The sequence below is a fragment of the Antedon mediterranea genome, chromosome 10 (genome assembly GCF_964355755.1).
Source record: "Antedon mediterranea chromosome 10, ecAntMedi1.1, whole genome shotgun sequence".
NCBI lineage: Eukaryota > Metazoa > Echinodermata > Crinoidea > Comatulida > Antedonidae > Antedon > Antedon mediterranea.
In genome coordinates this window covers 18,456,639-18,483,874 of record NC_092679.1, presented here as the reverse complement: position 1 = coordinate 18,483,874, position 27,236 = coordinate 18,456,639, and the positions used below count along the sequence as shown (strand labels likewise).

Here is a 27,236-nt window from a genome sequence, read left to right as displayed (position 1 = left end):
CTACACTTCTGAAACATTGACATTCATATAGGGATAATTTGCATACAGAGCAACTGATTTAAGACTCTGGTACACACTGTTAAAGTTAGTCAACAAAATCAGTATAAAATTGCCAAGAATAGGCATAAATAAATTAATTCGCTCGCCTTCTCAAAGTTGATTTAGTTTGTATTAAATATTTACTCGCATTTTGTTTCTTGTTTGCAGTGTTACGCTGTTACAGATATGACGGTACATGAAGAAGAGATACAAAAGCAGGTGAGGCATTAGAATATTTACATATACAGGTGCAAATTTGTTGATGATATTGTCACAAATATTACCGTGCATGGGTCTTTACACAATAGTACTTTCTATGTTTACACTCATAGCATTGTTCTATGATACAATTAGCTACTATATCAGACATCACCTAGATACTGTACTATTTGCTAACACTAATAGCATTTTGTAAAGTTTGTAATGCAACATTTTTGCTATATAATTTCTTAAACGCTAGTTGCTATGTTTACACTTACATTATATGTGTACTAATTCAATCCATAATGTGCCAACAGGACATCCAAACCAAGCCAACTTTATACCCCTCTTTTATATATTTTTTTACCATTTCACAAATGGTTATGTTATTTATTATATTATCACTTACAAACAGTAGGGACTGTTTACATTTTTTTGAAAAATAGTTTCACAATTGGGTATACATATTTAAAACACATAATATATATATATATATGTAAATATACTCGGAAACTTATATCGGACTAACTGAAAATGATTTTAAAACACGATACAGAAATCACACCTAATCATTCCGTAATTCACGTTCTAGAAACTCAACTGAACTCAGTAAACATATTTGGACACTCAAGGACAATAACACAGACTATACAACCTCATGGCGCATCTTGACATCTACTAAAGCATATAGTAGCGCAAACAAAAAATGCAATCTCTGCCTCAAAGAGAAATTATTTATCATCCGCCACCCTGAATTATCGACATTAAACAAACGTAACGAACTTGTGTCCGCCTGCCGGCACAGAAAGAAAGCATTGTTACATAACAGCTGACATTCCAAAACATATCACCTGTAAATGCTAATTCTACAAGTAAATGTGCTTATAAGCAGCGTTGTAATTGATTCTTCTCATTATAGTCTCCTGATGAGTGAGTTGCACAACTCACGAAACAAGCCTGTAGAGACCAAACTGTAGTTTTTACTTCTTTTCCAGACTTAACGTATATATTTATATATGTATATATATAAACACATCAGGCAATGAACATTAATTCTAAATACATAATATATATATATATATATGTATAAATCCAAAGGCAAATTACTGAAAAAAATGACAATGCTGTGGGTATCAGTGGCTGGATCTCAATGGAGATACAAAAATAAAAAGCGAAAAGCTAAATCAAAACGATAAAGTAAACAGCCAGAAAAGTTAGCAGAGCTTTCGGGCAACACTAGCCCTTCATCAGTGCATATATATATATAAGATATCTATTGTAATTATGACATAGTAGTTTTTAAAATTGTATTTGATCATACACACATACCAGAAGATCATTGATCAATAAAAAAAAATGATACAAAGATAAAAGTGATAACAACAATATCATTTTCTCCTATTATCAGTAACTATCATTGAACATTTATACAATATCAACTACAATAGGAACTAAGTGATAATTTATCCTTTTTCTATTTACTCTAGCTGTCTTTTGTGAAATGTATTTAATATCTTTATACTACAATGAGTGAAAAAGTGATAAATTTACACTTCTTCCACCATCACTGTCGTTTTTAAATGTATGCGAGTAGATTCATCAATTAGATTTATACTAACTATCAGTCAAGTGTGTGTGTAAATATTTTGATTGTACATACTAACTGATAATTGGCATGTTTACTTTTCAAACAAGTGCATTTAAAATGATAGTATTATTAGCACGTATTGCCCACATCTGTCAAGGGAAAATGTAAATAGGCTAGGATTTAGTTTAGGTAGTCAAGAGATTCCATGAGAGTATACTACTTTTACAAGATGTATATCCTAGAATTTTTGCCAGTTTGCTCTCTATGGCCTACAGTTGCTATCAAACAGGAGTAGAGTTGTGGCTACTTGGTGGTTATGATGCTTGCTACCACTCCAAGGGTCCTGGGTTCAATTCCCATCACATGTCGTGATTTTTTCTAAGGACAAAATTACAACTCCACTCCCAAAGACTGTAGAGCATCTTGTGTCCATATAAATATGGTAAAAAAAACACAAACAAAGCAAAAAAAACATGCTAAAATACTACCACCCAAGTTTATCTACATGTAGACCTCGTTGTATTGTTTATTTATAACCCACTATAAAAGCCTGTTGTGGTAATGTATACCTTAATGGAGCTTGTACCTTGATAGTTGACATACTTGCCTTCTATTCCCAAAGCCCAGGGTTCAATCCTGGTCTAGGGCCTGTTTCTGCTGAGCAGGAATAATTCGGTTATTAATTGATTATTTTTTTAATTGATTATTTTTGGGCACCAGAAACGATGCAAAATGACATAACCGATTAAAAACACTCAATCCATTGCGTATTTTAACCGATTATTGCAGAGCAGTTTTTAGCTGCAACACAAATAGCGATTATTGACCACACTTTGACCTCTAGTCAACTTGTGAGTATGGCAACACTCACTCAAAAAGCATGCTGTTTATTTGCTCGATCGATGATCAGACCGAAATAACATGTTATTTTGTAGGGAGAATTATACCGAGAGACTCCAGAGGATAAAAAGGATTCTGCGTTAACTTTTGAAATACACCGTTACATCCCACCAGTCCAGGCTAACAATCTTTTGCATGTCCTTTTTTAGACCTGTTGTTTTCGGTAGAGATATCTAGCCTAGCTAGTACTAATAGAGTAGTACCAACAGCGAAACATAATTGCTCGCAGACGTACCCTTATTAATATAACATTATTCTGTTGTATGTGGTAGAAGGATTTCTATTGGGTTATATTCAATTGACTATGATTGGGTTCACATTAATAATATAGCTTTTACGAAAGAGTTCAATTTTTAATCCTACATTTTTTAATTTCAAAGCATATACATAACAATATTACAGAAAAAAGTATCAAATGACCTAGTGACTCACAACTCTTTCTACTTCACTCTCTATAGCCTCAAATAATTTTGTTATCTTAATTATTGGTTTATTCATCAACAAATTACATTCTGAATTAATTTTCATCTAATTATTGTTTGTGACAAACTAAAAAGAAAAGCATAATATTGTGTTTGTCGCCCTCCATGTGTACTTACAATATATTAGAAAAAAATCTATACCTTATTCAAAGTTTGAAGACTTCTGTTTTTACAATGCACCTGTACTACTGTATATTAGTCACTACAAAGTTTGCTGTTAAAAAAACTAGAATGTCTCGCATTAATATGTATTAATATATATATTTTTGCATCGTTCTTTTCTTTATGCATTTTTACTTCAATGTAAATGTATATTTTTATTCTTAGTTATTGACCAGTTACAGCTATGTTAATGACATTTTTTTTTAAATTCTGTTTCTTCTCATTCCCACAATCCTTTGTGTTAACACTTCCTATGGAGGATTTGAACAACTGGTTGTGGCACTCGCCATGGTGTAACTTACTGTGTCATAAAATCCAAGCTCTCTTTTCCCCTCACCGTATACTTGAATACAGTAGAACTCCTCCTTTTGAACACCCCTATTAAAGGGACACTTTTCGTATTGAAAAAAGCAAGGGCAAATATATTATTCAAAACTGCTGCTAACCCCTATTCAGAGGAAACCCCTATTAAATCGCCACTTTGTTGGGTCCCGGACGTTGTCCCCATAATGGAGGTTCTACTTTAGTTTTTTTCAAATGTTTCAAATCTATTTGTCTATCCTTTGTTTATTACAGTCAACTCCCCTAAAATCAGACATCAATTATTTTTAATGATTATTTACACTGAAATCTTAGATGAAAAAGACCATTTAGTAAGATAAATAAAGTCTCAGCCTTTCACTCACATCTTGACTTAATCAAAAACATTGATAAATGTCAACCTTGTTTTTATAGCAACAATAGTAAAAAGTTTCCAATGTGCTCGATATCTGGTTTTGTCGGAGTTGACTGTACGGTATACTCTACGTTATGTTTTTCAATTGTTTGTTTTCCTTTTACATTTTTGTTGTATGGGGGCGCTTTTCTTCATGCTGTTCAGAGCTGTTCCGATCTGCATTTTGCATGTTGCTCACCAATGGCACTTTACACTAAGAAGGTTGGTGTATTCTCTCCAATTACAATCAAATTTATAACTACATCATTCAGCAAGAAAATAAATTTAACAATATGTATTTAGAAGAAAATATCAAGAAAGCAATGTTGTATAAATTCACACGATACAGTAAAAAAACATTTTTTTATTCTTTTTTTGTTTAATCTATTTTGTCACTTATTTTTTAAAAGAGATATATTTGTGCATAAATATATACCCTTGGATTTTTCATTTTTATATACTGTATTGGCAATTGCCAACTTTTATAATTACTTGATATATTTTACCTCAATCATAGATACATAGTGGTGGTGGTGTACAATTACAAAGAAAAATGTTTATGTATATTTAAATATATAGAATCGCAATATACTAATTATTTGATGTAATGCTAAGTGTCTATGTTAAGAGGCAGAACTATGATATTGACATGTACAATAGAATCATTCATGCTCATGTGTACTACTTCACATTCTAAATTGCTCAACTTTCACAGAGATTATGTAAAACAATAGTTTGTTCATCGTTTTGAAACCACTACTTAATGCGTTTAGGTCAAAGTGTGAGAAAAATGTAACAGCTGAGAGACGGGAATTAAGATATACTCCTCATGACTTCATTCACATACAAACATGATCCATATAAGCTGGTGTAGTAGGCCTAAGCATTGTGTTTGGACAAGAGGATTATAAGCTAGTACAAAGAGCTGATATTCAATTTTTTCCACACACAAAAGATCCTAGTTTGCTACAATGTACGATAGGCCTACCTATATGTAAGATTTTATTTTTATGTTGTAGAGCTTTCTATGAATTGATCTAGTTTTTTGGTAAAAAACAGACAGTTGTGCCAGCATGCTACGAAACTATGTAGTGCCACACAATGATGCTGTATAACACACATGGTGAAGTATACTTGGCTGGGTTTTGAATAAGATAGCCAGCTACAGTAGTAGGAACTGTGTGCTGGATTTGTAATTATGAGTGAACAAATGTGTATATGGGCGCCAAATTGTTTGTCCGACGAACATACATAAGCTTGGTTCTCGCATGTACGCAACACAAACGAGTTGATCCAGATTAGTTGAATTACTTAAGGCGTGCTTACATCCCTGCGTTGCGTCCTAGTGGGAACCAACCTTTAATGTGTGGAAACAACACCACGTGCACATGTTTTATTCAGGAACCGGACCTTGTCTGACTAGTTCCGTCATGGTACTGGTTAAAAATGGTTTAGCATAGCTCATCGTTTTATGCGGTAAAGTAATGAATAATATGCCATCATGTGATAATCGAGACAGACGTAAGGTGTCAAATGTATTCCTTTAATGTAACATTAACAAACAGGTATTGTGTACTTATGGTCTTGTGTGGTTAAATAGTTATATCCTTTTCGTTATTAGAGGATATATAGATTAAATACTACAACCGCAAAGACCATCCCAAATGAACCTCTTAAACGTCAATTGAACGGTTATCCAAATTTTTTTTTTAATGAACTTAAACTTGTAGCTTTTGAATTTTAGTATTTTTCACACAGAATTCCAAATTGTTACTTTGTTTTAAGGAATTTAGAAACTAAATGAACTAATTACTCCATTGTTTTACCAGGCAGCTATATAAATGTTATTATCAAAAAATTATTATATTATTTGATTATTATTTTTATACCTCCCTAGTTTTACGCTCTGTAAATGAATTACATTTAATCAAGATAAAATGCAATACAATATTAAACCTTATAAACTTTTAAAATGAACAAATACAATGGTAGACCCCTTTGGTGTAACATCCTCCATCCTATAGGAACAACTTTCCCTTGAAATTGACAATATATCAATCATATCATATACACTCTGCCAACCCCTTTAGTGTTACCCTTATTAGGATATTGGTATTAGTCCATTCATATGAACTAAGGGGTGTGGGGTGGTGGGGGTGGGGGAAGGATTATGAGGCCTGGCTCTTCAGGTATAAGCCCACCCAGGACATAGAACTATTTTTAAAATGCATAATAATCAACTTGTTGATAGTGGCATTACAACTGATGTGGTCATTGTACAATATTATATTTATTTAAAAAAGCTGTCATAGTATCTTCAGGAAATAAAGATTATTGAGTAATTTTTTTGTAATTAGAATAGTTATTAAATAATTATTGTTTTTGCAGATAATGTTTATGCATTTATAACCAAAGGTGAAATATTAATACTATGCTAAATGCAAAAATCAACAATAATTGACCTTTGACCTCCATTGAGATAAAAAATATAAAGCCAAAAAAGAATGTGAAGAAAGCATTCAGAGAGAAATGTACAAAACATAATATAAAATATTGTTACTATTATGTTGATTTTTATACTAAACTACGTCACACAAAACAGTGGAGGGCCACTCAGATTTTCCACATGGACAATTCACATTGTATAACCATGATCTGTTTTACCTTGTTTTGAACAATCAGTTTCAATTTTACTGTAACCTTTTAATATAGATTGTGGTGATTTTTTTGGGGTTGTGGTAATTTTTAATACTTCCTCTTCGATGTGTTTTGTGCTATATATTTACGTTTGTTGTTGTTCTTAGGTGGATATGCTAAAAGCAAGACTTGAAAAGCGACAATATAAAACTTCAAAAGTAGCAGAACTGTAAGTTGATTTTTGTAATACATATACATACAGAGTTTTTAGGCCTGAAAGGTGACAATTGATTGTACAATTATATGCTTAGAAGCAGGTTTTAGTTTGTGTAACTTGTATTTAGTTTTGTTTATGTAATTGTACTAATGTGTTTAATTTGATTGTGTGATAGGAGGAAAAGAGATATTAAATTGTTCTACCACTATTTTCCTCATTTTGTGGTGAAATACCATAGCCTGGTGTTTGGCTTACCAATTTCATGATCCTATGTTTAAGTCCTGGTCGCTGTGTCCTGGTCACAGTATCAGTATATAATGGTCTAACCTATTGATTGTTTTACAACGCATGGGGTTATTCCTTGTGATTGTTGCAGGCTGGGATTACAATAGAATTCCAGGTTGCTTTTAACCCCCCTTTAAAATACAGAGAAAAGAATTAAGGAAAAAATATCAATTTTAAATTTGCATTTTGTTTAGATTGGTGTCTTACTGTCAGCAATATAGGGAATACGACGGCCTGATAACGACAATGGAGGCTCCGAATCCATGGATATCCGACGAAACGGCATTATGGGATGCAATGAAAACGAAGTAAGTCCATTTTGGAGGCTAATTCTGTATGTCGGGAAAGAGTCTTCACTGGTATATCTATTTAATGAATGATTAGACATACATTTTTGTTTACTAAAAATGAATTGTTTAAATTTTTCTGTGAACATTAAGATCATAAAAATGGTGTTGCTCTATTTCTGGACGTCATATTTGCTAAAATTTGTTGTCATTTAGTAATGTATGTCTTGAGTTTATGATATCTTGGATTCAGAAACTAGGATATAAAGGTGGTTGCCAGCAAGGGTCATCTTAGGTTAAGAATACTTCAAGTTTCACATTCAGTTGGAATGACATCATCTGTTTATGTTATTAAATTATGTAAATATCAATATTATATTATCTATACAGGATTTAGTATTGAGGTTTCGTTTTTGTACTAAATGTATCAGAATCGAGAAATATGTTGAAGTTGAATAAATACAATTTTCTAGATTGAAATCAGCAGATATCTAATAAAGAATGTTATTAAGTGATTTTTCAAAAAGTATAGTGCTACTATGGTTAATGACCTTTTAAATATTAGGTCAGGTAAATGACTTTTTAAATATTAGGTTTAAAAAAATAAACTTCAGTTTTTGTCTGTAGGGACAGAGGTAATAAAATGCAAAATTTGGAAATATTCTTTTGAGGTTTTGATGATATTTATTACACTCAGTTGCACATTTTTCACATTTTATTTCCTTCTTGGACTATAGTCAAGAAAAATTTGACACCCTTACATTGGACCGCCCACATTGAGGTTTTTTTTTTTTTTTTAAGTTTAGTTTTCAAAACAATATGGCAATAGTCATTCATTACATTTTGTTCTATGTCAAAGCTCCTGCTTTAATATGTTTTGGAAAAAATTAAATCAGAAAAGTATAATTTAAAAGATGGGAAAATGTGTTAAGTCTAGCACTTTATTTCACCGTGTTTACTGACCCTATTCCAGAATACTTAAATAGTATAAAGTATTTATGTTAAATGATAATTAACTTTAATGAACAATCATGAAATGATGCATGTACGAAGACTTGAATGAACACTGTCCACAAAAGGTTAAAAAACGGACGAAATTTGACAAAGTATATGTAGGTGAATTTGAAAGGTTTTTTCACAGTATGGCAAAACATCTGAACTTAGCCCTTAGTGCAGTTTATACTGCTTTATTGGGATCGAATATATTGGCCATCAGTGCAAGCTATGTGGTCTTGGGATATGAATGCCAGACAGAGGTTTTGGGTTCAAGTCCCACCCAATATTTACTTAAATTGTTATATCCAATTAAGACAAAACATCTGATCAAGTAACTGAATTTCTTTCATACATTTCAATTATTAGATTATCCTTAGGAAAATTCTTTATTTAAAAAAAAAATTTTAATTTTATTTATTTATAAATATTGTTTTTAGTCACAGATACAGAAATAACAAATATTATTCCACATTCGAAATAGACGGCTAGAACTGCCCAATGACCACCCACACTCTAAGAATAGTTAAATTAACCTTGCTCGTTAGCCCTAATCCTAACGAGAGACATAAAGCTTATCTTTTACTTGTTTATTAAGTCATCTTAGCACATAGCAAAGTTGCTAGAAGATGATTGGCTGTGAACTTTCGTCCGTGGAACCAGGAAGCAAGGTTCTGTAAAACTGTTTCCTGTTCATTCAGTGTATGTAGATTTTTCAGAAGGAAGTGGAACTCTTGTTTTATACTGATAGCACATAGTTTAGCTTTCCATAACTGAATTGAAGCTTTCATTGTGAGAGGTTCATTTTTTATGTAGATATACCAAGAGTTTTAATATTCTCACATTGATTCAAATACTGCGGATTATTATAGATTGTATAGATTGCTGAAATTTGTAACTAAGTTCTTGTAGCGGTCGGTGATTGAACTTAGCAAAGAATTCCCATCTTTGTATTTATACTGGGAATGAAGAGTTTAATACTTTAGGAATATACGGCTCTGCTTGCCCCGCTTGCCCCATGTGAAGGTGGACTGTTTCTATGAAGACCAAAGTGCTACGCGAGTTACCTATGTCCAACGATCTGTAAGTGAATGTGGAACACCTTTTTTTGGACACCCAAATTTGAGGGACACCGATACACTTTCTTGTGAAATTATATATGTCTTGACACTGTGTGGTCAACCCCTATTCAGAGTAAACTCTTTTGGGTCTTAAATGCATTCTACTATATTGTTAAGTATGGCTTGTTTGTACGTTGAAATACAACAAATTCAGTTACTGTATGTCTATGAAGTTAATTTCATTAGGAATTCATTAAACTTTCACCTCATGTGAAAGTGGCCTATTTCTATATTATTGCTCTAAATACTCTTATCTGATGATCAAGTTTCATTAAAAGTAGTGTATTCATTTACTATTTAAAATGATAGCTTAAAATGTGTATGTGCATTTAGGCCTAGCCATCTTTTTCAACAAAATCTGGTGTGGACAATACTTTTATTAAAAGTATTGTTATTCTTTTACTATTTAAATTATAGCATAATGTGTATGTAAATTATAGCATAATGTGTATGTATAGTTACGATACGAATGCTAGACGACAATGACTCACACAGCACCGTTTTACGGTCTGCGGAAAATCAAGGAATTTTCGATTTTATACCTTTGGTTTTACTACATAATTTTAATCAATAGTAACCAATATGTTCAATGGAGTCAGGTAACTGTAAATTTCAACGATCGGTGTGTTTATGACAACAAAAACTACGTTTTTCACGGGTTCGTCAACGACGCCACAAGTGCTAGGCCTATTGTTTTTCGAACTGTCAACAACAACGATCAGTGGTCAGGTGTGAAACACAATACAATAGAGTTTGCATACCTTCCTGACTGTCAGTGTGGAACTGCTTGTCGTCAGCCTAAAAGTCGTAAGTTTTTCTCACGTCCGATCGCTTATTACAGTAACCATACGGCATGTTTTAGTATTGATATCTTGTCTGCTGGTGATATTGAAACAAATCCAGGTCCAATGAATTCCAGAATGAAAGATTTAAACGAAATCCACCGACCCAACAACATAAAAATCGCTATGTTCAACGCCCGAAGTATTGCTAATAAAATCCAGGATCTTCAAGTACGGATAGAAAATAATGTTGATATAGTGTTGTTGACTGAAACATGGTTGGATCCAACGATTAAGAGTGCAGAGATTTTCCCGTTAGATTACTGTGTTCATAGAAACGACAGAAACAGACACGGTGGTGGTGTTCTGATAGCATGCAAACATTCTATAGATGTATTATCTGTGGACATTGACACTAATATTGAGGTTCAACTGGCTGAAATCCATGTATCTGGAGGAAGTATTCTGCTTGGCTGTGTTTATAGACCCCCGAGTTCATCAAGAGAATGGTTAACCAATTTTCAAGAACTCTCAGACAATATACTCTCCATCATGCACAAATATACTGCTGTGATCATCGCTGGTGATTTCAATTATGACTTTGGTTCGAACTCGAACTGTAATATTGAGTTTGAAAATATAATGTCATCTCTTAATCTTGTTCAACTTGTAAATTTTCCTACCAGATATGCAAATAATGGATCACATTCTATGTTAGACCTTGTGTTCTGTAATAATAATGACATTATTCATAATGTCACAGGTGAACCTGGAATTAGTACAAGTGATCATATAGGTATCTTCTTTGACTTAGCTGGACGGTTGGTCTGTCCTAAACAAGTTCCTAGATATTTTTATCAATATAAAAAGGTTAATCATGATGATTTTTTCCAAACTCTTAATTCAGTCCCGTGGGATATCTGCTTTACACAGCTTAACTTAGATTCCACTTGGGCTTGTTTTAAAGACCTTTTTCTAGCCGCAATTGATGATTGCATACCCAAAGCTAAAAGCAAACCTCGCAGAAAATCAATCTGGATAACAACTGAAATTATTAAAATGTCTCGTAAAAAGAGACGCCTTTATCGAGATGCAAAGAAACATCCGAATAACATGTATAAGTGGGAAAAATACAGAAAATTTAGTAACGCATTGCGTGAAACTACGAGAAAGTCTCATTATGATTACCTCCATAATCTTAGTTTAGGCTGTAAATCTAATCCTAAACGATTTTGGTCATATGTTAAGAAAAAACGAAAATGTGCAACAGAAAGAAAGTATACTTTAAACGGCAATATCATAGATTCAGATTTAAATGCTACTAAAGCATTTTCGAAATATTTTCATTCTAATTTTACTGAAGATAATGATGATTTCAATGTAACAAACGAAACATCTTATTGTAATCACAGTGAAATTGTCTTACCTTTAACTAGTATTGTCATCAATAGGGATCAAATTTTCCGTGCCCTGTTATCTTTAGATACTAATAAATCCCCTGGGCCCGACGGGATTACCCCTATGATGTTGAGTATGGCTGCACCTGTTATATCCCCAATTTTGCTTAAAATTTTTCAAATGTCCCTTGACCAAGGCATTGTGGTGAAGGAATGGAAATTGGCCAATGTTGTACCAATTTTTAAATCTGGTAGTAGAAATGATATAAGTAATTATAGACCAATATCACTTTGTTCAGTTGTTGGCAAAGTTCTAGAACGTATTGTGGCTGATCATTTTTTATTTCATCTTCAATGTAATGCGTTTGTTAGTCCTGTACAGCACGGGTTCTATCCTGGAAGATCTTGTGTTACACAAGCTTCATCCATATACCACGAATGGTCCAAAATATTAGATGGTACGAACCCACCAGTCGTCGATGCTATATTCCTTGATTGGGAAAAAGCATTTGACCGTGTGAGTCACCCTAAACTATTACGTAAGCTCCACAATTTTGGTCTATGTGGTCCAATTTTGAAATGGATGGGCTCATTTCTTACTGATCGTTGCCAACAGATTGTCCTTAATGGACTGATATCTGACCGTACACAAGTTGTTTCAGGTGTACCTCAAGGGTCGGTACTTGGCCCATTACTTTTCAACTCGTTCGTTTTTGACCTCCCTATGTCGATCACCTCTCAAATTAGACAATATGCCGACGATACGGTGGTGTTCAGGCCAATTAGATGTGAATATGATGCGATATTACTTCAAAAAGATCTAGATAACATCGATGAATGGTGTCAAAATAACATGATGAGACTTAATGCTAAAAAATGCAAAGTTCTCCATATTACTCGCAAACGTAATCCCATTCATGCTCGTTATCATATTCACACTAATGACCTTCAAGCAGTTACCTCCTACAAATATCTTGGTATTCACTTTGAAAGCAATCTCTCTTGGTCAACGCATGTGTCCGCAATTACCACAAAATCTCTCCAAATTGTCGGATTCATAAAGCGTTTTGTGATATTTAACGACCCTGTAATTTTGATGAGGCTTTTTAACGGTTTATGTAGGCCCATACTTGAGTATGCTGCCCCTGTTTGGGTGCCTCATCAAAAACAACATATTACTAGCATAAATAAACCTCTTCGAAGGATCACAAAATTGTGTGCTAAGGGCGATTACGAGCAACGGCTCGAACATTTAAATTTGCCATCTATGGACCAGAGAGTGTGTTTTCTCAGTATACTTTTTATTATGAAATGTATGTATGGTCGAATTGATCTTAATATTCACGATTTTGTTGATTTTAATCCAAGGTATTCCGAATCAGTTATTTTTAAACACAAATATGCCAGAACCAATTCTTTTAAATATTCATTGTACACTAATTTTCCCCGTGTATGGCAAGAGATTCCTAATTATATTAGAGAACATTCTTTATTTAGTTTTAACACATTTGTGACAGCTCTCCGGTCTTATGTCAGGCAACTTTAAACTTTTTATTTTTTTTTATCTTTAAACAATCATTTTTATCTGTACATAATATTTATATATATATATTTTTTAGATTCAATTTTAATGATTGTTCAACTTGATGCCTCGCAATTTTAAATTTTTATATCTTTGTCTTTTTATGGTTTACTTATTTGTTCAAGTGCAGTATATGGAGAGCCATCTCGATAGTGCTTTGCACTCATGGCAATCCTCAGGGTGCTGCACCGCTGTCTTGTTGTCATGTTTTTTTGTGCCTGAAAATTGAATAAAATAAAATAAAATAAAAATAGTTAGGCCTAGCCATCTTCTTCAACAAAATCCGGTGTGGACAATACTTTCATTAACAGTAGTGTATTCTTTATACCATGGAGCTATATAGCTCCATGTTTATACTGTTTAAAATAATAGCATGAATGTGTATGTGCCTAGCCATCTTGCTTCTTCAACAACATCTGCCATCTTGAGATTATAAAATATTATTCAGTTCTTGATTTTGTGGTTTTTGTTTTTTTTATTGCTATTGTTAAATAACTTGACCTACATTTAGTTAAAACATATGTTCTAGATAATATTGCTTACTAATTGTTTCTGTTTACAATCTGGGCATATCCTAAAATTATATTTGTTTTGATATTCATTATTTTTTTTGATAATTCTGTACAATTTATTTACAGCACTGATTAGCTTTACCTACTTTAAACATGAAATCGGTTGAAATTTCATTTCATTTATTTATTCGACCAATAGACAGATACAGAAACAAAGCACAATGGTCAGTTGCCCCTTAAAAAAGTAACCAACATTTGTACAATTTCCGATAAAAAAAATCACAAAGGTTGTACAGTATTAGGTTTATAACTAAAGGATTTTTTGTTTTTTTTTTTTGTAAAAGGAGCCTAAAAGACGTGCCTGCATGGCGTGTGAAAAAATGGACATTTGGTATCGATGAACTACTACGAGATCCTTTAGGTCGTGAACAGTTTGCGAAATTCTTAGAAACAGAATTCAGTGGAGAAAATCTAAGGTAAAACATCAATTTCTACTTGTTTATTTATTTATTTATTATAATCAAGGATTTTTTCTTAAGCAACAATACTTTGCTATCAACTGGTAGAATTTTAAGTAGGCACCAGTATAATTTATGACTTGTGAAATTCAAAACCTATTATTTTGTATCCAGGGGCATTTTATGTACATTTTGTTAAATCTGTTGAAAGTACAAATAGTTCACCAACCCATGTGAAACCTTGAAAAGAAAAGTTTTCAATATATCCTAAATACTTCCTCATTTGATCAAAATGGGAGAATTATTAGCTTTATTATTGACTAAAATATTTACATCATTAGTTAGTTTCGTATGTAAATAACTGTATTTAGTACTGTTTTTCCAAAATACAGTATTTAAATCCATATTCATATACAGTAACAGGCCCAAAAAAAAAAGTTATATTACCGTCAAACCATTTGAGAAAGACCGTTAAGTAGGACTCAGACTATCCCATATATATGTCCTTTCCATGATCTCTTTAAAGGATATAAACTTCTAATCTCTGTTTCATCATTGTTTTAAGTCCTTGGATTCAAAGGATGACTATCTACTGCATGGGAGTGGCTTCCTTATTGTTCCCGTTTTTAGATTACAAAACAATTTTATAAAAAAACTAAAAGCTATTTAATCATAAAGTAAAACCCCGGAGCAAAAAGCCAAGTTTTTGGAAACACTACAGTAGAATCCCTTTTAAGGGTCAGGATAAAAAAAGTGTTCCCTTAATAAATAATGTTCCCTGAAGGTTGACCTTAGTGTGGAAATATGTATTTTTTTTTTTGTGTTGCATAGGAAAGTTTGGTTTTCCCCCTAAATAAAGGTGTCCCTGAATAGGGATGTCCCCTGAATAGTGTGTCCCCTGAATAAAGGTTCCCCCTGAATAAAGGTGTTCCTGAATAGGGTGTCCCCTGAATAGTGTGTCCCCTGAATAAAGGTTCCCTCTGAATAAAGGGGACCCGGAATAGGGTGTCCCCTGAATAGGTTGTCCCCTGAATAAAGGTTCCCCCTGAATAAAGGGGACCCTGAATAGGGTGTTCCCTGAATAAGGTGTCCCCTGAATAGAGTGTCTTTTGAGTAGGGGTGTGCTTTGTCAAGAAAATTAAACAATGGATACGACCTTGTACTGGTCTTTGAGCATTGTATGTCCATATTGTGCAAACATTTTATTATGAAATAATTTTGATTGTGAAATATTATTGTGTACAAGTTTCTAGCTCTGTTTCCGAGTGCTTAATTTATCTTAAATTTTACTATATGAAATTCGCAACTTAAAACCAAATTTTTCAATTATCTCAGTACTTATTTTTATTGTGAAAATGTGTGTAGTTGGTCACTTTCTTGTATATGCTTTAATTGTAGAATGTAATTTTTTTTTCAATTCTGTGCTCTTTTCTGGGTTGACCGACTAGCATAGGTGTTTAGCACCTGTTTGGTCTTTCCTTGCCTTTTATATTTGTTTTGTCTTCTTTGTATTGTATATGGCAGAAAATTGAATAAACAAAAAATAAATAAAATAAAAATAAAGTTAGTAGTCTTTACTTGAACCATTGCTACTTATAAAATGTCTGGTTGTTTATGTTCACATTAATAGATAACATTTAGGATGTATTATGTCATTATTTCTTTTAATAATAATATTATTCACCAATGCTTTTACAAAAGAATGAAAATCAGTATCTGCAAGATGGACATTGAACTTCCAGGTGTGAAAATACACTGTAGTTCCAGTTGTAATAAAATCTCCATGGCTAAAATAGGTTCACCATTTGCTTGTTTGTTATGCAAATAACTGTATTTTTAATATCCATTCAGAAACGGATATTTTAAATACTCGCTTCTTCCTAATTGCTCCACGATTGCTTGTGCTGTGCGTTGTTTGAATGGAAGATATAGTCTGATCGAATTGTCTGGGACTATTTTCATGGGTATTTATAACTCTCGATACAGCGTGTGTTGTCGTGGAGTACGGTAATGCTTTGCATATAACAAGATTATAGTCTATAGCTGTCATTTAATCCACGATTCTAAACCTAGCGAAGACCTTTAAAGGTTAACATGCTTGTGGTAATTGCCACTGCTTCTCATAGAAAACTATATTTATAAATAATTACATTTGTTGTTGTGAAATTTGTTCTCTTTTTTAGCATTCTGCATCCGGATTCTCAAAATAGAATCTGACTGATGTTTAAAACTCGGACATTCTAAATTTGTTTTGCGATTTTCTTAATTTAAAATATTGTAATCTCTCAGGTTTTGGATTGCCAGTCAAGAACTGAAGGCATCTCCGATGAAAATGATGCAACAAAAAACACGACAGATATGGGAGTGAGTTTTTGTATTAATTATATGATGTAACTATTAAAGATGTATTGTCCCCCTGAAAAATAATTTTTATTTTTGTTGTTGTTGAAAATGCCATTTTAATGTCACATAATAGTTATCCACTACACTAAAGATTGGACCTAAACAAATTTGTTTACCTGAAAAAACTGCAATGGATTTATTTTTGGTATTAAAAAAAAATGTCTTTTTATACGGAAATGAATTAACTTTATTAAAACTACATTACTACTTCATTTTTTAAGTTTTTGGTGGACAATACTGTACATCTTTAACATTTTAGCTTTTACTGATTTAAAAAAATGTTTCTGACTAACTTTTCATAGGGACTTTTTATCTGCGGATGCTCCCTGCCCCATCAACATTGACTCTCGCGTTATGGACGAGACTCGGAAACACATGGAGACGGCAGGAAGGTACGCATTTGACGCGGCTGAGGACCATATTCACGAATTAATGAAGACAGACAGCTATCCTAGGTTTCTCAAATCTGAACAGTACAAGGAACTTTTAAGTCCAAAGAAAAAGGTAAGTTCCGCAATATTTCTTTGTGTCTAATTAAATTCAATTAATTATTTAATTCTGAATCCATAGAGTAATAATAACTGTACATCTATGAAAATATTAAAATACTATATAATACAAACTTAATTTAATCTAATGGTAAAGTAGGTAACCAAATTGTTGATTAAACTTACAGCTGTGTTTTCATTTTCTTTCGCGACGTAAAAGAAAATAGTCGTTATCTCGGGACCGTTCTATGGCCACCACCAGGTAGGCTTACTTCATTAAGGCTTCTATGAATGGATGTACTGGTTGGGAGCAGGAACGCTAGTAGACCAAACCCAGTACCGTTTTGATTACGATCAATCGGGAAATTACCTCACGGCATGAACTATAAAAAATGCAATAACAACATTAGTGCTTTTTTATATGAATAAGTCTTCCTAATGTATTCTTGTTGTTAACAAACACTAGCTTTACAATTCCCAGGTTCTTGAAGTAAAATCACAATTTTCAAGGAATTTTTCATTTATTGTGCACAATTTATCATTTTACTGCCCACTGTGGAATGAATGAGTTTTCATGCATGAATATTCAACTGTCATTTAAAAAAAAATAAATAATACTGTTCATAACTATTTATTCAAGGATGAATTTACAAGTTATAGTAATACCATACATTCTGTTAATCATTCATTAAAACATAGAGATATTATAATTTAAATAATGAATTTTAAAGCCAGAAAGAAAACAATTTAGTATACCAGTTAAGAAGAGAAAAAAATGAAAAGAATTTATGAGTTAAATATTAATGTTTTCAGGATAAGTTGGGCATGGAATTTAAACACACTTTGTACTTAAATGTAAATATTCATATCTTTATGATGTAATGTTATTGGATGTACTGTATGTACTGAGTCCAATGGAAGGTTGTTATACAAAACTTAAGGAAATTATATATGATGTAGGAAGTTATTTACAGTAGGCCTATTACTTTACAAACAATGAAGCATGCCAGTATTGCAAAATCGATTCCTTTGCACCCTCCCCCATCACTTGGGTCATAATTAATTATTATAAAATGTAATATTATTATTCCTTGTTATGCATTTTGATTGAAAATTAACTCTTATTTTGCATTTACGAAGTAAAATGTTTATACTGTATTTCCTACATTTCTGGTGATTGGATAATGCATTTTGCATGTTCCTTGTAAATATATGTTGACCAAAGTTTGTCTTTTCTTTTTCTATGTGTATATTTTTTACTTTAAATACCCGTGATTTGTTCAGGTTTCAAGCCACTGGGATAAGGTGAGGAGGAAAGGTGTACACGTTCATTTCACTCAATTTTCTCTCTTTTCCACCACACTACTCATTCTGCAATTTGTTTGCATCTTCGTCGCATTGTTATTTTATCATCATATAGTTGCCATCCATTTTCAACCATTTTGTATCCTGAAAATGTCTGAATTTTTTACAGTGGCCCATAGGTGTCTTGGTGAAACCTTTGAAAGTTTTCATGACACTTATGGGCCACCGTAAACATTTAAAAAAAATTAAGTCAATTATTTTATCAATTTTTTATGATTCTATTAAAACCTTTTCAGGTTACAATCAATCTTTTCATATCATTTGGTAAATTACAGGGAGCATTTGCATGTCTATTACCTGGGTATAAATTCAGGGATGAGCTAAGCACACCAATATGGCAATTACCTGTTATAATGTTATAACACACCAGTTTCTCAATAGATATTGGTACTGTATACATAAAGTAACAATTAAATTAAATCTATTGAAGTACTCACACTCTAATATAGTTATATCCTTCACTCTGCGTCTTTTTCTGTATGTGAATTGTTTAATTGAATTTTTAGGAAAATCTGTCGTATCCGATAATGATGAATATCAAGGCAAGTTGTTTTAAATGTATTACTTAAATTGTGTATTTAAACCGCTTAGAACAAGCTTTGCATCTACAAATAGAAACGAAAAAAGGGGGCCATGCCCTATAGGCTAACATTAAAGCTCAAATAGGACAGATGTAAAGGTGTTTGTAGAGGTAAATTATGAAATTTTGAAGATGGGCTCAGTGACAAAAATGTCCCTCTGAAACTCAGGATAAATAACAAAAGTGAAAAGGATGTTCTGGCATGTTTTGTGTAAGTAATCAGTGCGTGAAAATTTATCCAATTTGGTACTGATTTTAAATGGTTTTAGACGAAAAATTATATAAATCCCTGGTTGCATGTACTGTAGGCTATGGCTTAATGCTAAATGAAACTAATTCAGCGACCTCAATTCATCTTTCCAATGACATCAGTTAAAATGTTAATGCTCATGACTTGGTTCATCTGATTGGATGGTTCTTAAACCAATCAACAGATCCAGAATCATGCTAACAAGTTGCTAACGGTTAAATTTATACAGCGTAAAGAAATAAAGAAATATGAGCTGCAATTTTGTTTCCTTATCCAACTGGCTTTAAATCGCAAAATTTTATTTCAAAATAATTTTATGTTGGACTGTAGTATCATCTTTTTAATTATTAATTCTTTAAAAAAATTTAAAAATTGTAACATTTACTTTATAAATGTAGATTTTCTACTTCTTTTTCAGTTGAAATTATTAGTTCAATACAATTTATAATTTTCAATTTACTAATTACTTGATTTTAATTTTTTAATTTCTTGGCAAAATTCAGCCATTTTTGCAATTCAAGCTCTACTTATTTTGCCTAGCTTTTGTCTTGCTTTATCAATACTTTTGAAATGACAAGTATAAACAAATACAGTTAAATTAAAGAAATTGTTTTGCATGGGCTAAATGATTTAGCATGAATTGCAAAGCTGGTGAATTTTATATTACATTAAATATAAATTGTATCATATTAATAGATTGTTGTCAATTATGTATACAGTAGAACTCCTATTAAGGGGACACCTTCGGGACAAAGTGTTCCCTGATTAGGTTGGCCGCAGTGTTGCCCCTCGTTTTTTTTTTCACAAAAACTTTCCAAGAGGTCCCCAGAATAGGAGTATCACAAAGGAGGGGTTCTACTGAAGAATCGTGGATGGATTTATATCCTATGCTATAGCACTGAAAATAAGCAATAAGTAACTGTGCTTAGCATGTTGGTACGGCCAAATGCCAGATCACAAATCTGCTTAAAACTCATTGGCTTTTTCCATCGGATGGAAGTAAAAGATTGGTACCATTTGTTACTCAATGTTAATGGAAACATATTTCACGCTGAAGTTTCTATGTGCGTGCGTGCAATGTATCAGTACCAGATGTGTGTCACATTATATACACACGCTTTTGTATTCACCACAAATTGTTAATACATTTTAGTGTGTCTGTAATTTCTGTATATGTACAAAACCTTGTTCGCACATATAAACCGATCTTTGAGGTCTCTAGAACCGTGGTTTATCAAGGATTTTCCAAATGTCCAAAAAGTATATATGTATGTATGTAATTATTTTTACTCTGGGAAATTCTGATTAGTTGTAGTGCAGATAATCCCGTTAACTTCTCAAATAGTGTACAAATATGATCAATGCAGCGTAATGTCCCATCCGAAGGACAAGGCACTGACAGCAACAGCAAGCATATTTACTAAGGAGTCTTTCACATGGGTGCAAGTCGTCTTCCCATTGTTCAATCGCATACGCCAACAAGACAGTTAGCTATTGGTAAATTAATACTGTATCTACATTAACAGTATTTTTTCTTAATGCAATACTATTTTTATTTTCAGACTAAGTCACTTATTCCTAAACTATCTACACTAGCCAGTCGAAGTGATGTAGACAAATGACCTAGGTTTGTTTAAACTTATTTTTTATTAAGTTGAGTGACTGAGCGGTTAAGGCAAGGGTACCACGTACTGTAGCCATGATATCGTCACAGGTTTGAAGCTCTCCTTAAATCTTGTTCTTGTGCACTTGAAGAATATGTTACACCCACATATACTGGTCCGTCTCAGCACCATGGGTCTGTGGAGGATATAACCCCAATTTCCTCAATTGAATTTCATCGGACTTATTTAGCAATATAAAAATACACATTTGTTTGTTGTACGCCTCAATATCAATGAATATGGTAGTCTGTTTGAAAAACTCCCACTTATTAAAGGCAATCGTTGAAAAAACTATACAAAATGGGCAGGTATTTTGAGAACTCTCTTCGGAGAGAATAAGGCCGTGTTTTATGGAGTTAAACTCCACTCCAATCAAAAGTAGTTGGTACTGTAATATGTTTATAACAAGGTAAAGCAAAACACAGCATATTTTTTACCAAAATGAAACCATTTATGGCCCTTTTAAATGAATGTCTTGATGCATGATTAAATTGAGGCCGCATGCGCAAAATGTTTTACCGAAACCAATGTTTTTGTGAGTATCCATTTCTATCTCAATGGAAACCAACCATAAATAAAGTACTTTTTATTTGTAGAATACTGAATAACACAAAACAACAGCTTCCAACATTGTTACAAACCAAAACCCACTAACAAGTGGTTACAACAGAGGGGAGCAAGATTATTATTGGAATAGCCACCCTGCATATAAATGTAGATAAACATTCTGGTTATAACAGAGGGAGCAAGATTATTATTGGAATAGCCAACCTGTGTGTAGATAAAATGAAAATTCCCACTGAATACTTGGAAGCATAGAATTATTGATGTACTACGCTAGATAGATATATTTCGCAAGAACCGGATGGCAGCAAACATATCATAATGTGTAGCAACTTGGTAGTCTCGCCACTGGAAATACGTGAACATTTGAATCTACTGTAGTATCTTTCAAAAGATCATCTATAAGTGATATCACTTTATTTATGATCACAGTTTTTTTTGCAATGAGGATCAGCATATTTCGTTTGCGAGTTATGAGATCACAGATGCACAGATGATATTGTAATTTGTTGGAAATCTCTGAACATTCAACATGTTCAGTTGATGCGAGACAATGAGATTTTGGAATATGATCAGCTTGTTGCGAGACTTTAGATCATCTATCTTGTTTGCATCATCACCATAAATCCGATAACATTATTGTGAGAATCAGTCTGTTTTTTTGCAAGAGCTACACGTTGTTTGAAAAATCGGCGTATCATGTAAAGTCATATGCGGGATTCTTGCTCAAACAGTGCGATAATCAATTTGTAAATGGATAAATGTTTGCGAGGTTTACTAAAGACTTCCCGATATTTAGCCTTATGAGGAAAAAAAAAATACGAAGTTAACGAAAGACATTTGTTTACAGTCATATGATTGACATCTTTCGGAATATGAATCTTACTGAAGGCCCAGTACTGTATTTTAAACAAGTTCAGATTGGGTTGTGACCTCTGACTGTATCTGAATATATATACGACGACGATCGAAATAGACAAATTATAGAAAATGCACATAATTGTCTCAATAACGTAGAAATTCTAGGATATTGTTTAATTTGATATATATAGAAGACAAAAATAGTATAGGAATTATTCAATTGAATATAATATAACTGAATCTTGATATGTTTGTATATTTTTTCCCAACCTGTTTATAGACCTGTACCCTGTTCTTGGATAGGAATTTTTAAATTATTAATCTATTCTATTATTAGTATTATTATTATTAATTATACATGTTTTTAAATTAATAATTTAATGTAATATAGTCCTACTTATTTTAAGAAGTGTCTTAGCTGACAATATGTTGTGATAATAATTAATTCTTTGTCTTTAATTTCCATTGAAAATAGAATTTTTTTTAAATAACATTTTGAATTAATTGGCACTTTTTAGCAAATCAGTGTAGTATATATAGTGATACCATAAAAACAATTAATGGTAATTAAAACAAAGATTGAGAATACTTGAAAAAAATATTAGAAATAGGTACAAATCTGAACCCACCATTGGGCTAATATCGTAAATGATCGAACAAACACTGAAGTCCTACAATTAACTATGATAAAACCATTAAAAAATTTAGCCGATTCTCATGTATTGTGTGTGTTAGCTGCGACAAGACCATACCACCTAACTCATAAATATGAACTTAACCTATATAATCTGTCAGAAAACTACAGTATGGGATGAAGTTTGCTGTCAGAAGACACGATACTGCATTATGTTTATTGTCGCTAGACATGATACCGCTCATGTGTCTGTTATGGAAATACATTATTAAATTAAACATGGCAGTTGAATAAATATCGTAAGCTTGGTGGCGCTTGTTCTATCATTTACGGTACTCCATTTTTTACCTCCAGTTTGACCTTAGTAAATATTTCTTTTTGGTGTTACTATGTGTAAATGACGTCGCTAAAATGGCTAAATATCTTAAGCATTTCATTGCAAACAATGCTCTTAAATATGTGTAAAATTTTAGAATGTGGTACAGTATGATAAACTAATTTTTTTTAGCTCCTACCGGTCAATCCACCCACCATACTATACTGATAATAAGGCCTTTAGTTTATTTTTGTTATTAACCATGTTAGTTTTTCATTTCAAAAGAACCGTTACTTAATAAGTCACCAATAAATCAAAGTACATTTACAACAATATAAAAACATTTAAATCAAAAACAAGATAAAACAATACACAAGGTATATGCCTAAACAATACAAGTAAATTCAGAAGATAAAATCATATTAAAAATACTCTGAATTTTTGTTTAAAACACATCTTGGCCAAGTGGATTCAAGTGGATTCATGTTTGGAAGTGTAGTCTGGAAAGTCTATTGGAGAGTCACTGCTTAATATTTGTGTTGCTATAGCCATTCTCCAGAGAAGCAGTGCCGTAACACAAGGGGCCCTCCAATGATGGGTAATTGCATGGGGCCTCTTAAGCTCTGAGACCCCTGAATTTAACCAGTGAGCACTCGTAGCCGCTACGCCACTGCCAAGAAGCCTATGTCAATTGATAGCAACCACATGTAATTAAACATCAAGTTCGGCCGCCGTCAATACTGACAATTGGCTACCATCTGTCCACATCTTATCTCTTTCTTCCAAGCAGGTCTGTGAGTAAGAAGCTTGGTTTGCACTAAATTCAATCCTGTCCATTCTTTGACGTTCTTTTCTTTCTCTTCCTGTCTACCTTTCCTTCTAATGTCTGCAGTGTTAGTGCAATGCCGCTTTCCTCTTATGATGTGGCCAAAGTAGGCTAACTTTCTTTTCACAATCTCCTTATAAAACATAAAAACATTTCTAATAGTATCTTTAAATAATTCCAAAATTCCACAGAACTAATAATTGCACAAAAGTATCTAAATATGTTTATAAATCTTTTAGGAAATTTAGTAGGAAATCATTATTACCAATATTTTTTTTTTAATCCTACACAGCCAACAATAACTAAAGTTCTAATAAAGTAATAATTTATTTTATAATTTAATAAAATAAATAAAAGACTGGTAATGAAAATAATGACTGGGGATTCTTATTGGCACAGTCATTTTGCTTACTAGCCCACTAGCATAGAATAAGATAGTTTAATATAATAATATGTATTTGTTAATATAGACTTGATATAATATATCAATACCATGCCAGAGATTGCTAAAGCTAGTCATTATACTAGAGAATGTTGCCATGGAAACATGTGTAAACAACTTTTATCTAGCCATGTATGTTGAAATATAGTGTCGTTTTTATTATATTTGACATTTTTGTATTGTGTACACAAATATAATAATACAGAATTTGAGAAACCATTAATAATTGAAAAATTAATTTAAAACCAATAAAAAAAAAAAAATTGATTTTCCTGCCAGAGAGTGGCTAAGCTAAAATTATAAGACTTAAAGATGTATCGTCCCCCTGAAAAAAACAATTATTAAAATTGTTTTGGTTGAATGTTCCATTTTAATGTCACCTAATAGTTATCCACTTTGACCAAAAATTGGATTGGAAAAAACTGTAATATAGCAAAAGATGTATCGTCCCCCTGAAAAAAACAATTATTAAAATTTTTTTGGTTGAATATTCCATTTTAATGTCACCTAATAGTTATACACTTTGACCAAAAATTGGATTGGAAAAAACTGTAATATAGCAAAAAATTGGCTGCCAAACAATGGGTTTTTGATTGAATTTAACCATTTATTTTGTCATTTTAAAAGTGAAAACATTAATTGTTTCCGGTTTTTTTTTCCAAAATGGAGGTGATTAACTAACTACAAAATAATATATATTCAAAGTCTGATTTTATTAATCTTTATTTTTCATGTTTTTGGGGGACAATACATCTTTAAAGACTGTCAAAATTATTTTACTACATTTTGTTCACCCGTTACCTGCTATTAAAATTGTTTATCAAACGTTTTTTGGTAATGTACACTGTTTGTTACAGTGACAGCCTATTCATAGACTTCTACATTGAAAAAACTAAAATTATACATTGTTTGCAGGAATAACTGCAGAAAAATCATTTTTACGTGATCCCTATGTTACACCGTTGAACAAACAAACTATAACTTAACAATTAGGTAAATATGTGAGCCTATATTTTAACAATAACTGATAATTTCAACTCCTATGCTTGAGGTCCATGTACATGGCTATGTAGAATCTTAGCCAAATTCTCAAGTATTAAGCCTTCAACAAACAGTATATTTGCTTATAATGAACTAACCTCAAAGAGGTATTTTTTAGCTTTATCGAAAGTTAAAAAAAATATGGAAAATTCATTTATTATTGTAATAGTTTTGCTTGCTTGATAACAATGTAGACACAATAACAAGTAGTGCAATAGCATATAAAATTTAAAAAAAATTAAAAATAAACAAAAAAAAATAATAATTATATAAATGTATTATGGTGTTTTTCACAAGACTATTTGTCCCAAAATATATTTCTGTCCCCAGTCCATCCGGCATACATACACCTCGTACACAATTGAGATTGTGTTAATGTAGGGGTATAAATAGTAACAAGATACGTGTTAAGAGTATGAGTGCTCTGGAAACTTGTTCGATTTAACAAGGGACCATGGCAAAATTATTCTACTGCAGTTAATGCAGTAACTACGTTTTTTTTACTCTTTAAACCTGTTTATGCAATTATTTAGCAAGATTTTTTTGGAGTAATCGTACACCGTTTTTGCAGTGAAACGAACTATAATCATACGTTTATACTGCTGTAAAAAATGCACTTACTGCAGTAACTGCAGTAGAATAATTTTGGCCTGAGCCCCAGTGCTATTTATCTTATGCTCATTGTTTAATTTATTGTATTTATTGTTTGATAGATGAAAATTAAATTAATTATTACAGTTTTGAAAAATCAATACGTGTTTGAATTAATTCTGTTTGGTATGACAAGGCACCTAAGTAGTATAATTATGACGCCAACAGCGTCCCATGTATGACCCGAACATCGTATTCAGGTCAAATATGGAACGCCTAATTAAAGACACTATCCCTGCAGTACAATGAACTACGCCGTAGTCATCCCAGTAATGTATATCTATAACCATTCGTGCTTACTATGCGTTATTATACAGATATTGACTGCTTAGAGGTTAAATATAAGATTAGACATCCCCGAGGGAATGATATATGTTCGACGGAATATATAATTCCCAAGAACTTAATATCATTCCCGAGGGGATGTCTAATCTTATATTTTACCGATATAAAAGGCAATATCTGTTATATTACATAGCCAACAACAAGTAGAATATCTGCTGGGTCGGGTAGCTAGTAATATGTAAACTCAAGATGCCCAGACACCTTACCTTTCGATAATTACAGATAATTACTACGGTAAGTAATGATTCCTTTGGCAATGAAATATTCACTAGCCTAGGTCGTTTAAATAATAACAGAAGAATTTCCATCAATAAGCCTACATTAATAATAATATTATCAGGTAGGCCTAGGCCGAATAAATAATAATTCGTCTTCATTATACTACTTCGAGCCGAATCACCGGATGTTCAGTGCGTCGCGCGCGTACCAGTTACTACTGTGAGTATTA

At 32.4% G+C, this 27,236-nt stretch overlaps 1 protein-coding gene across 4 annotated transcripts in view; it reads left to right on the top strand.

Moving 5' to 3' along the window:
* Window positions 1-26,544, top strand: part of LOC140059919 (regulator of G-protein signaling 7-like) — a 45,861-nt gene extending 19,317 nt beyond the window's left edge. The window contains exons 9-18 of one of the 4 annotated variants that reach the window (XM_072105906.1): window positions 208-258; window positions 4,253-4,309; window positions 6,892-6,953; window positions 7,421-7,534; window positions 14,245-14,376; window positions 16,648-16,722; window positions 17,064-17,265; window positions 19,121-19,156; window positions 21,007-21,071; window positions 21,705-26,544. In XM_072105906.1, the coding sequence (XP_071962007.1) occupies window positions 208-258; window positions 4,253-4,309; window positions 6,892-6,953; window positions 7,421-7,534; window positions 14,245-14,376; window positions 16,648-16,722; window positions 17,064-17,265; window positions 19,121-19,156; window positions 21,007-21,066 (789 nt within the window). In that variant the 3' untranslated portion in view covers window positions 21,067-21,071; window positions 21,705-26,544. Of the gene's footprint in view, window positions 1-207; window positions 259-4,252; window positions 4,310-6,891; window positions 6,954-7,420; window positions 7,535-14,244; window positions 14,377-16,647; window positions 16,723-17,063; window positions 17,266-18,533; window positions 18,555-19,120; window positions 19,157-21,006; window positions 21,072-21,704 lie in introns of all 4 variants that reach the window. The other 3 variants (XM_072105907.1, XM_072105910.1, XM_072105908.1) reach the window with 3 other exon arrangements.
* The last annotated feature ends 692 nt before the right edge of the window (window positions 26,545-27,236 follow it).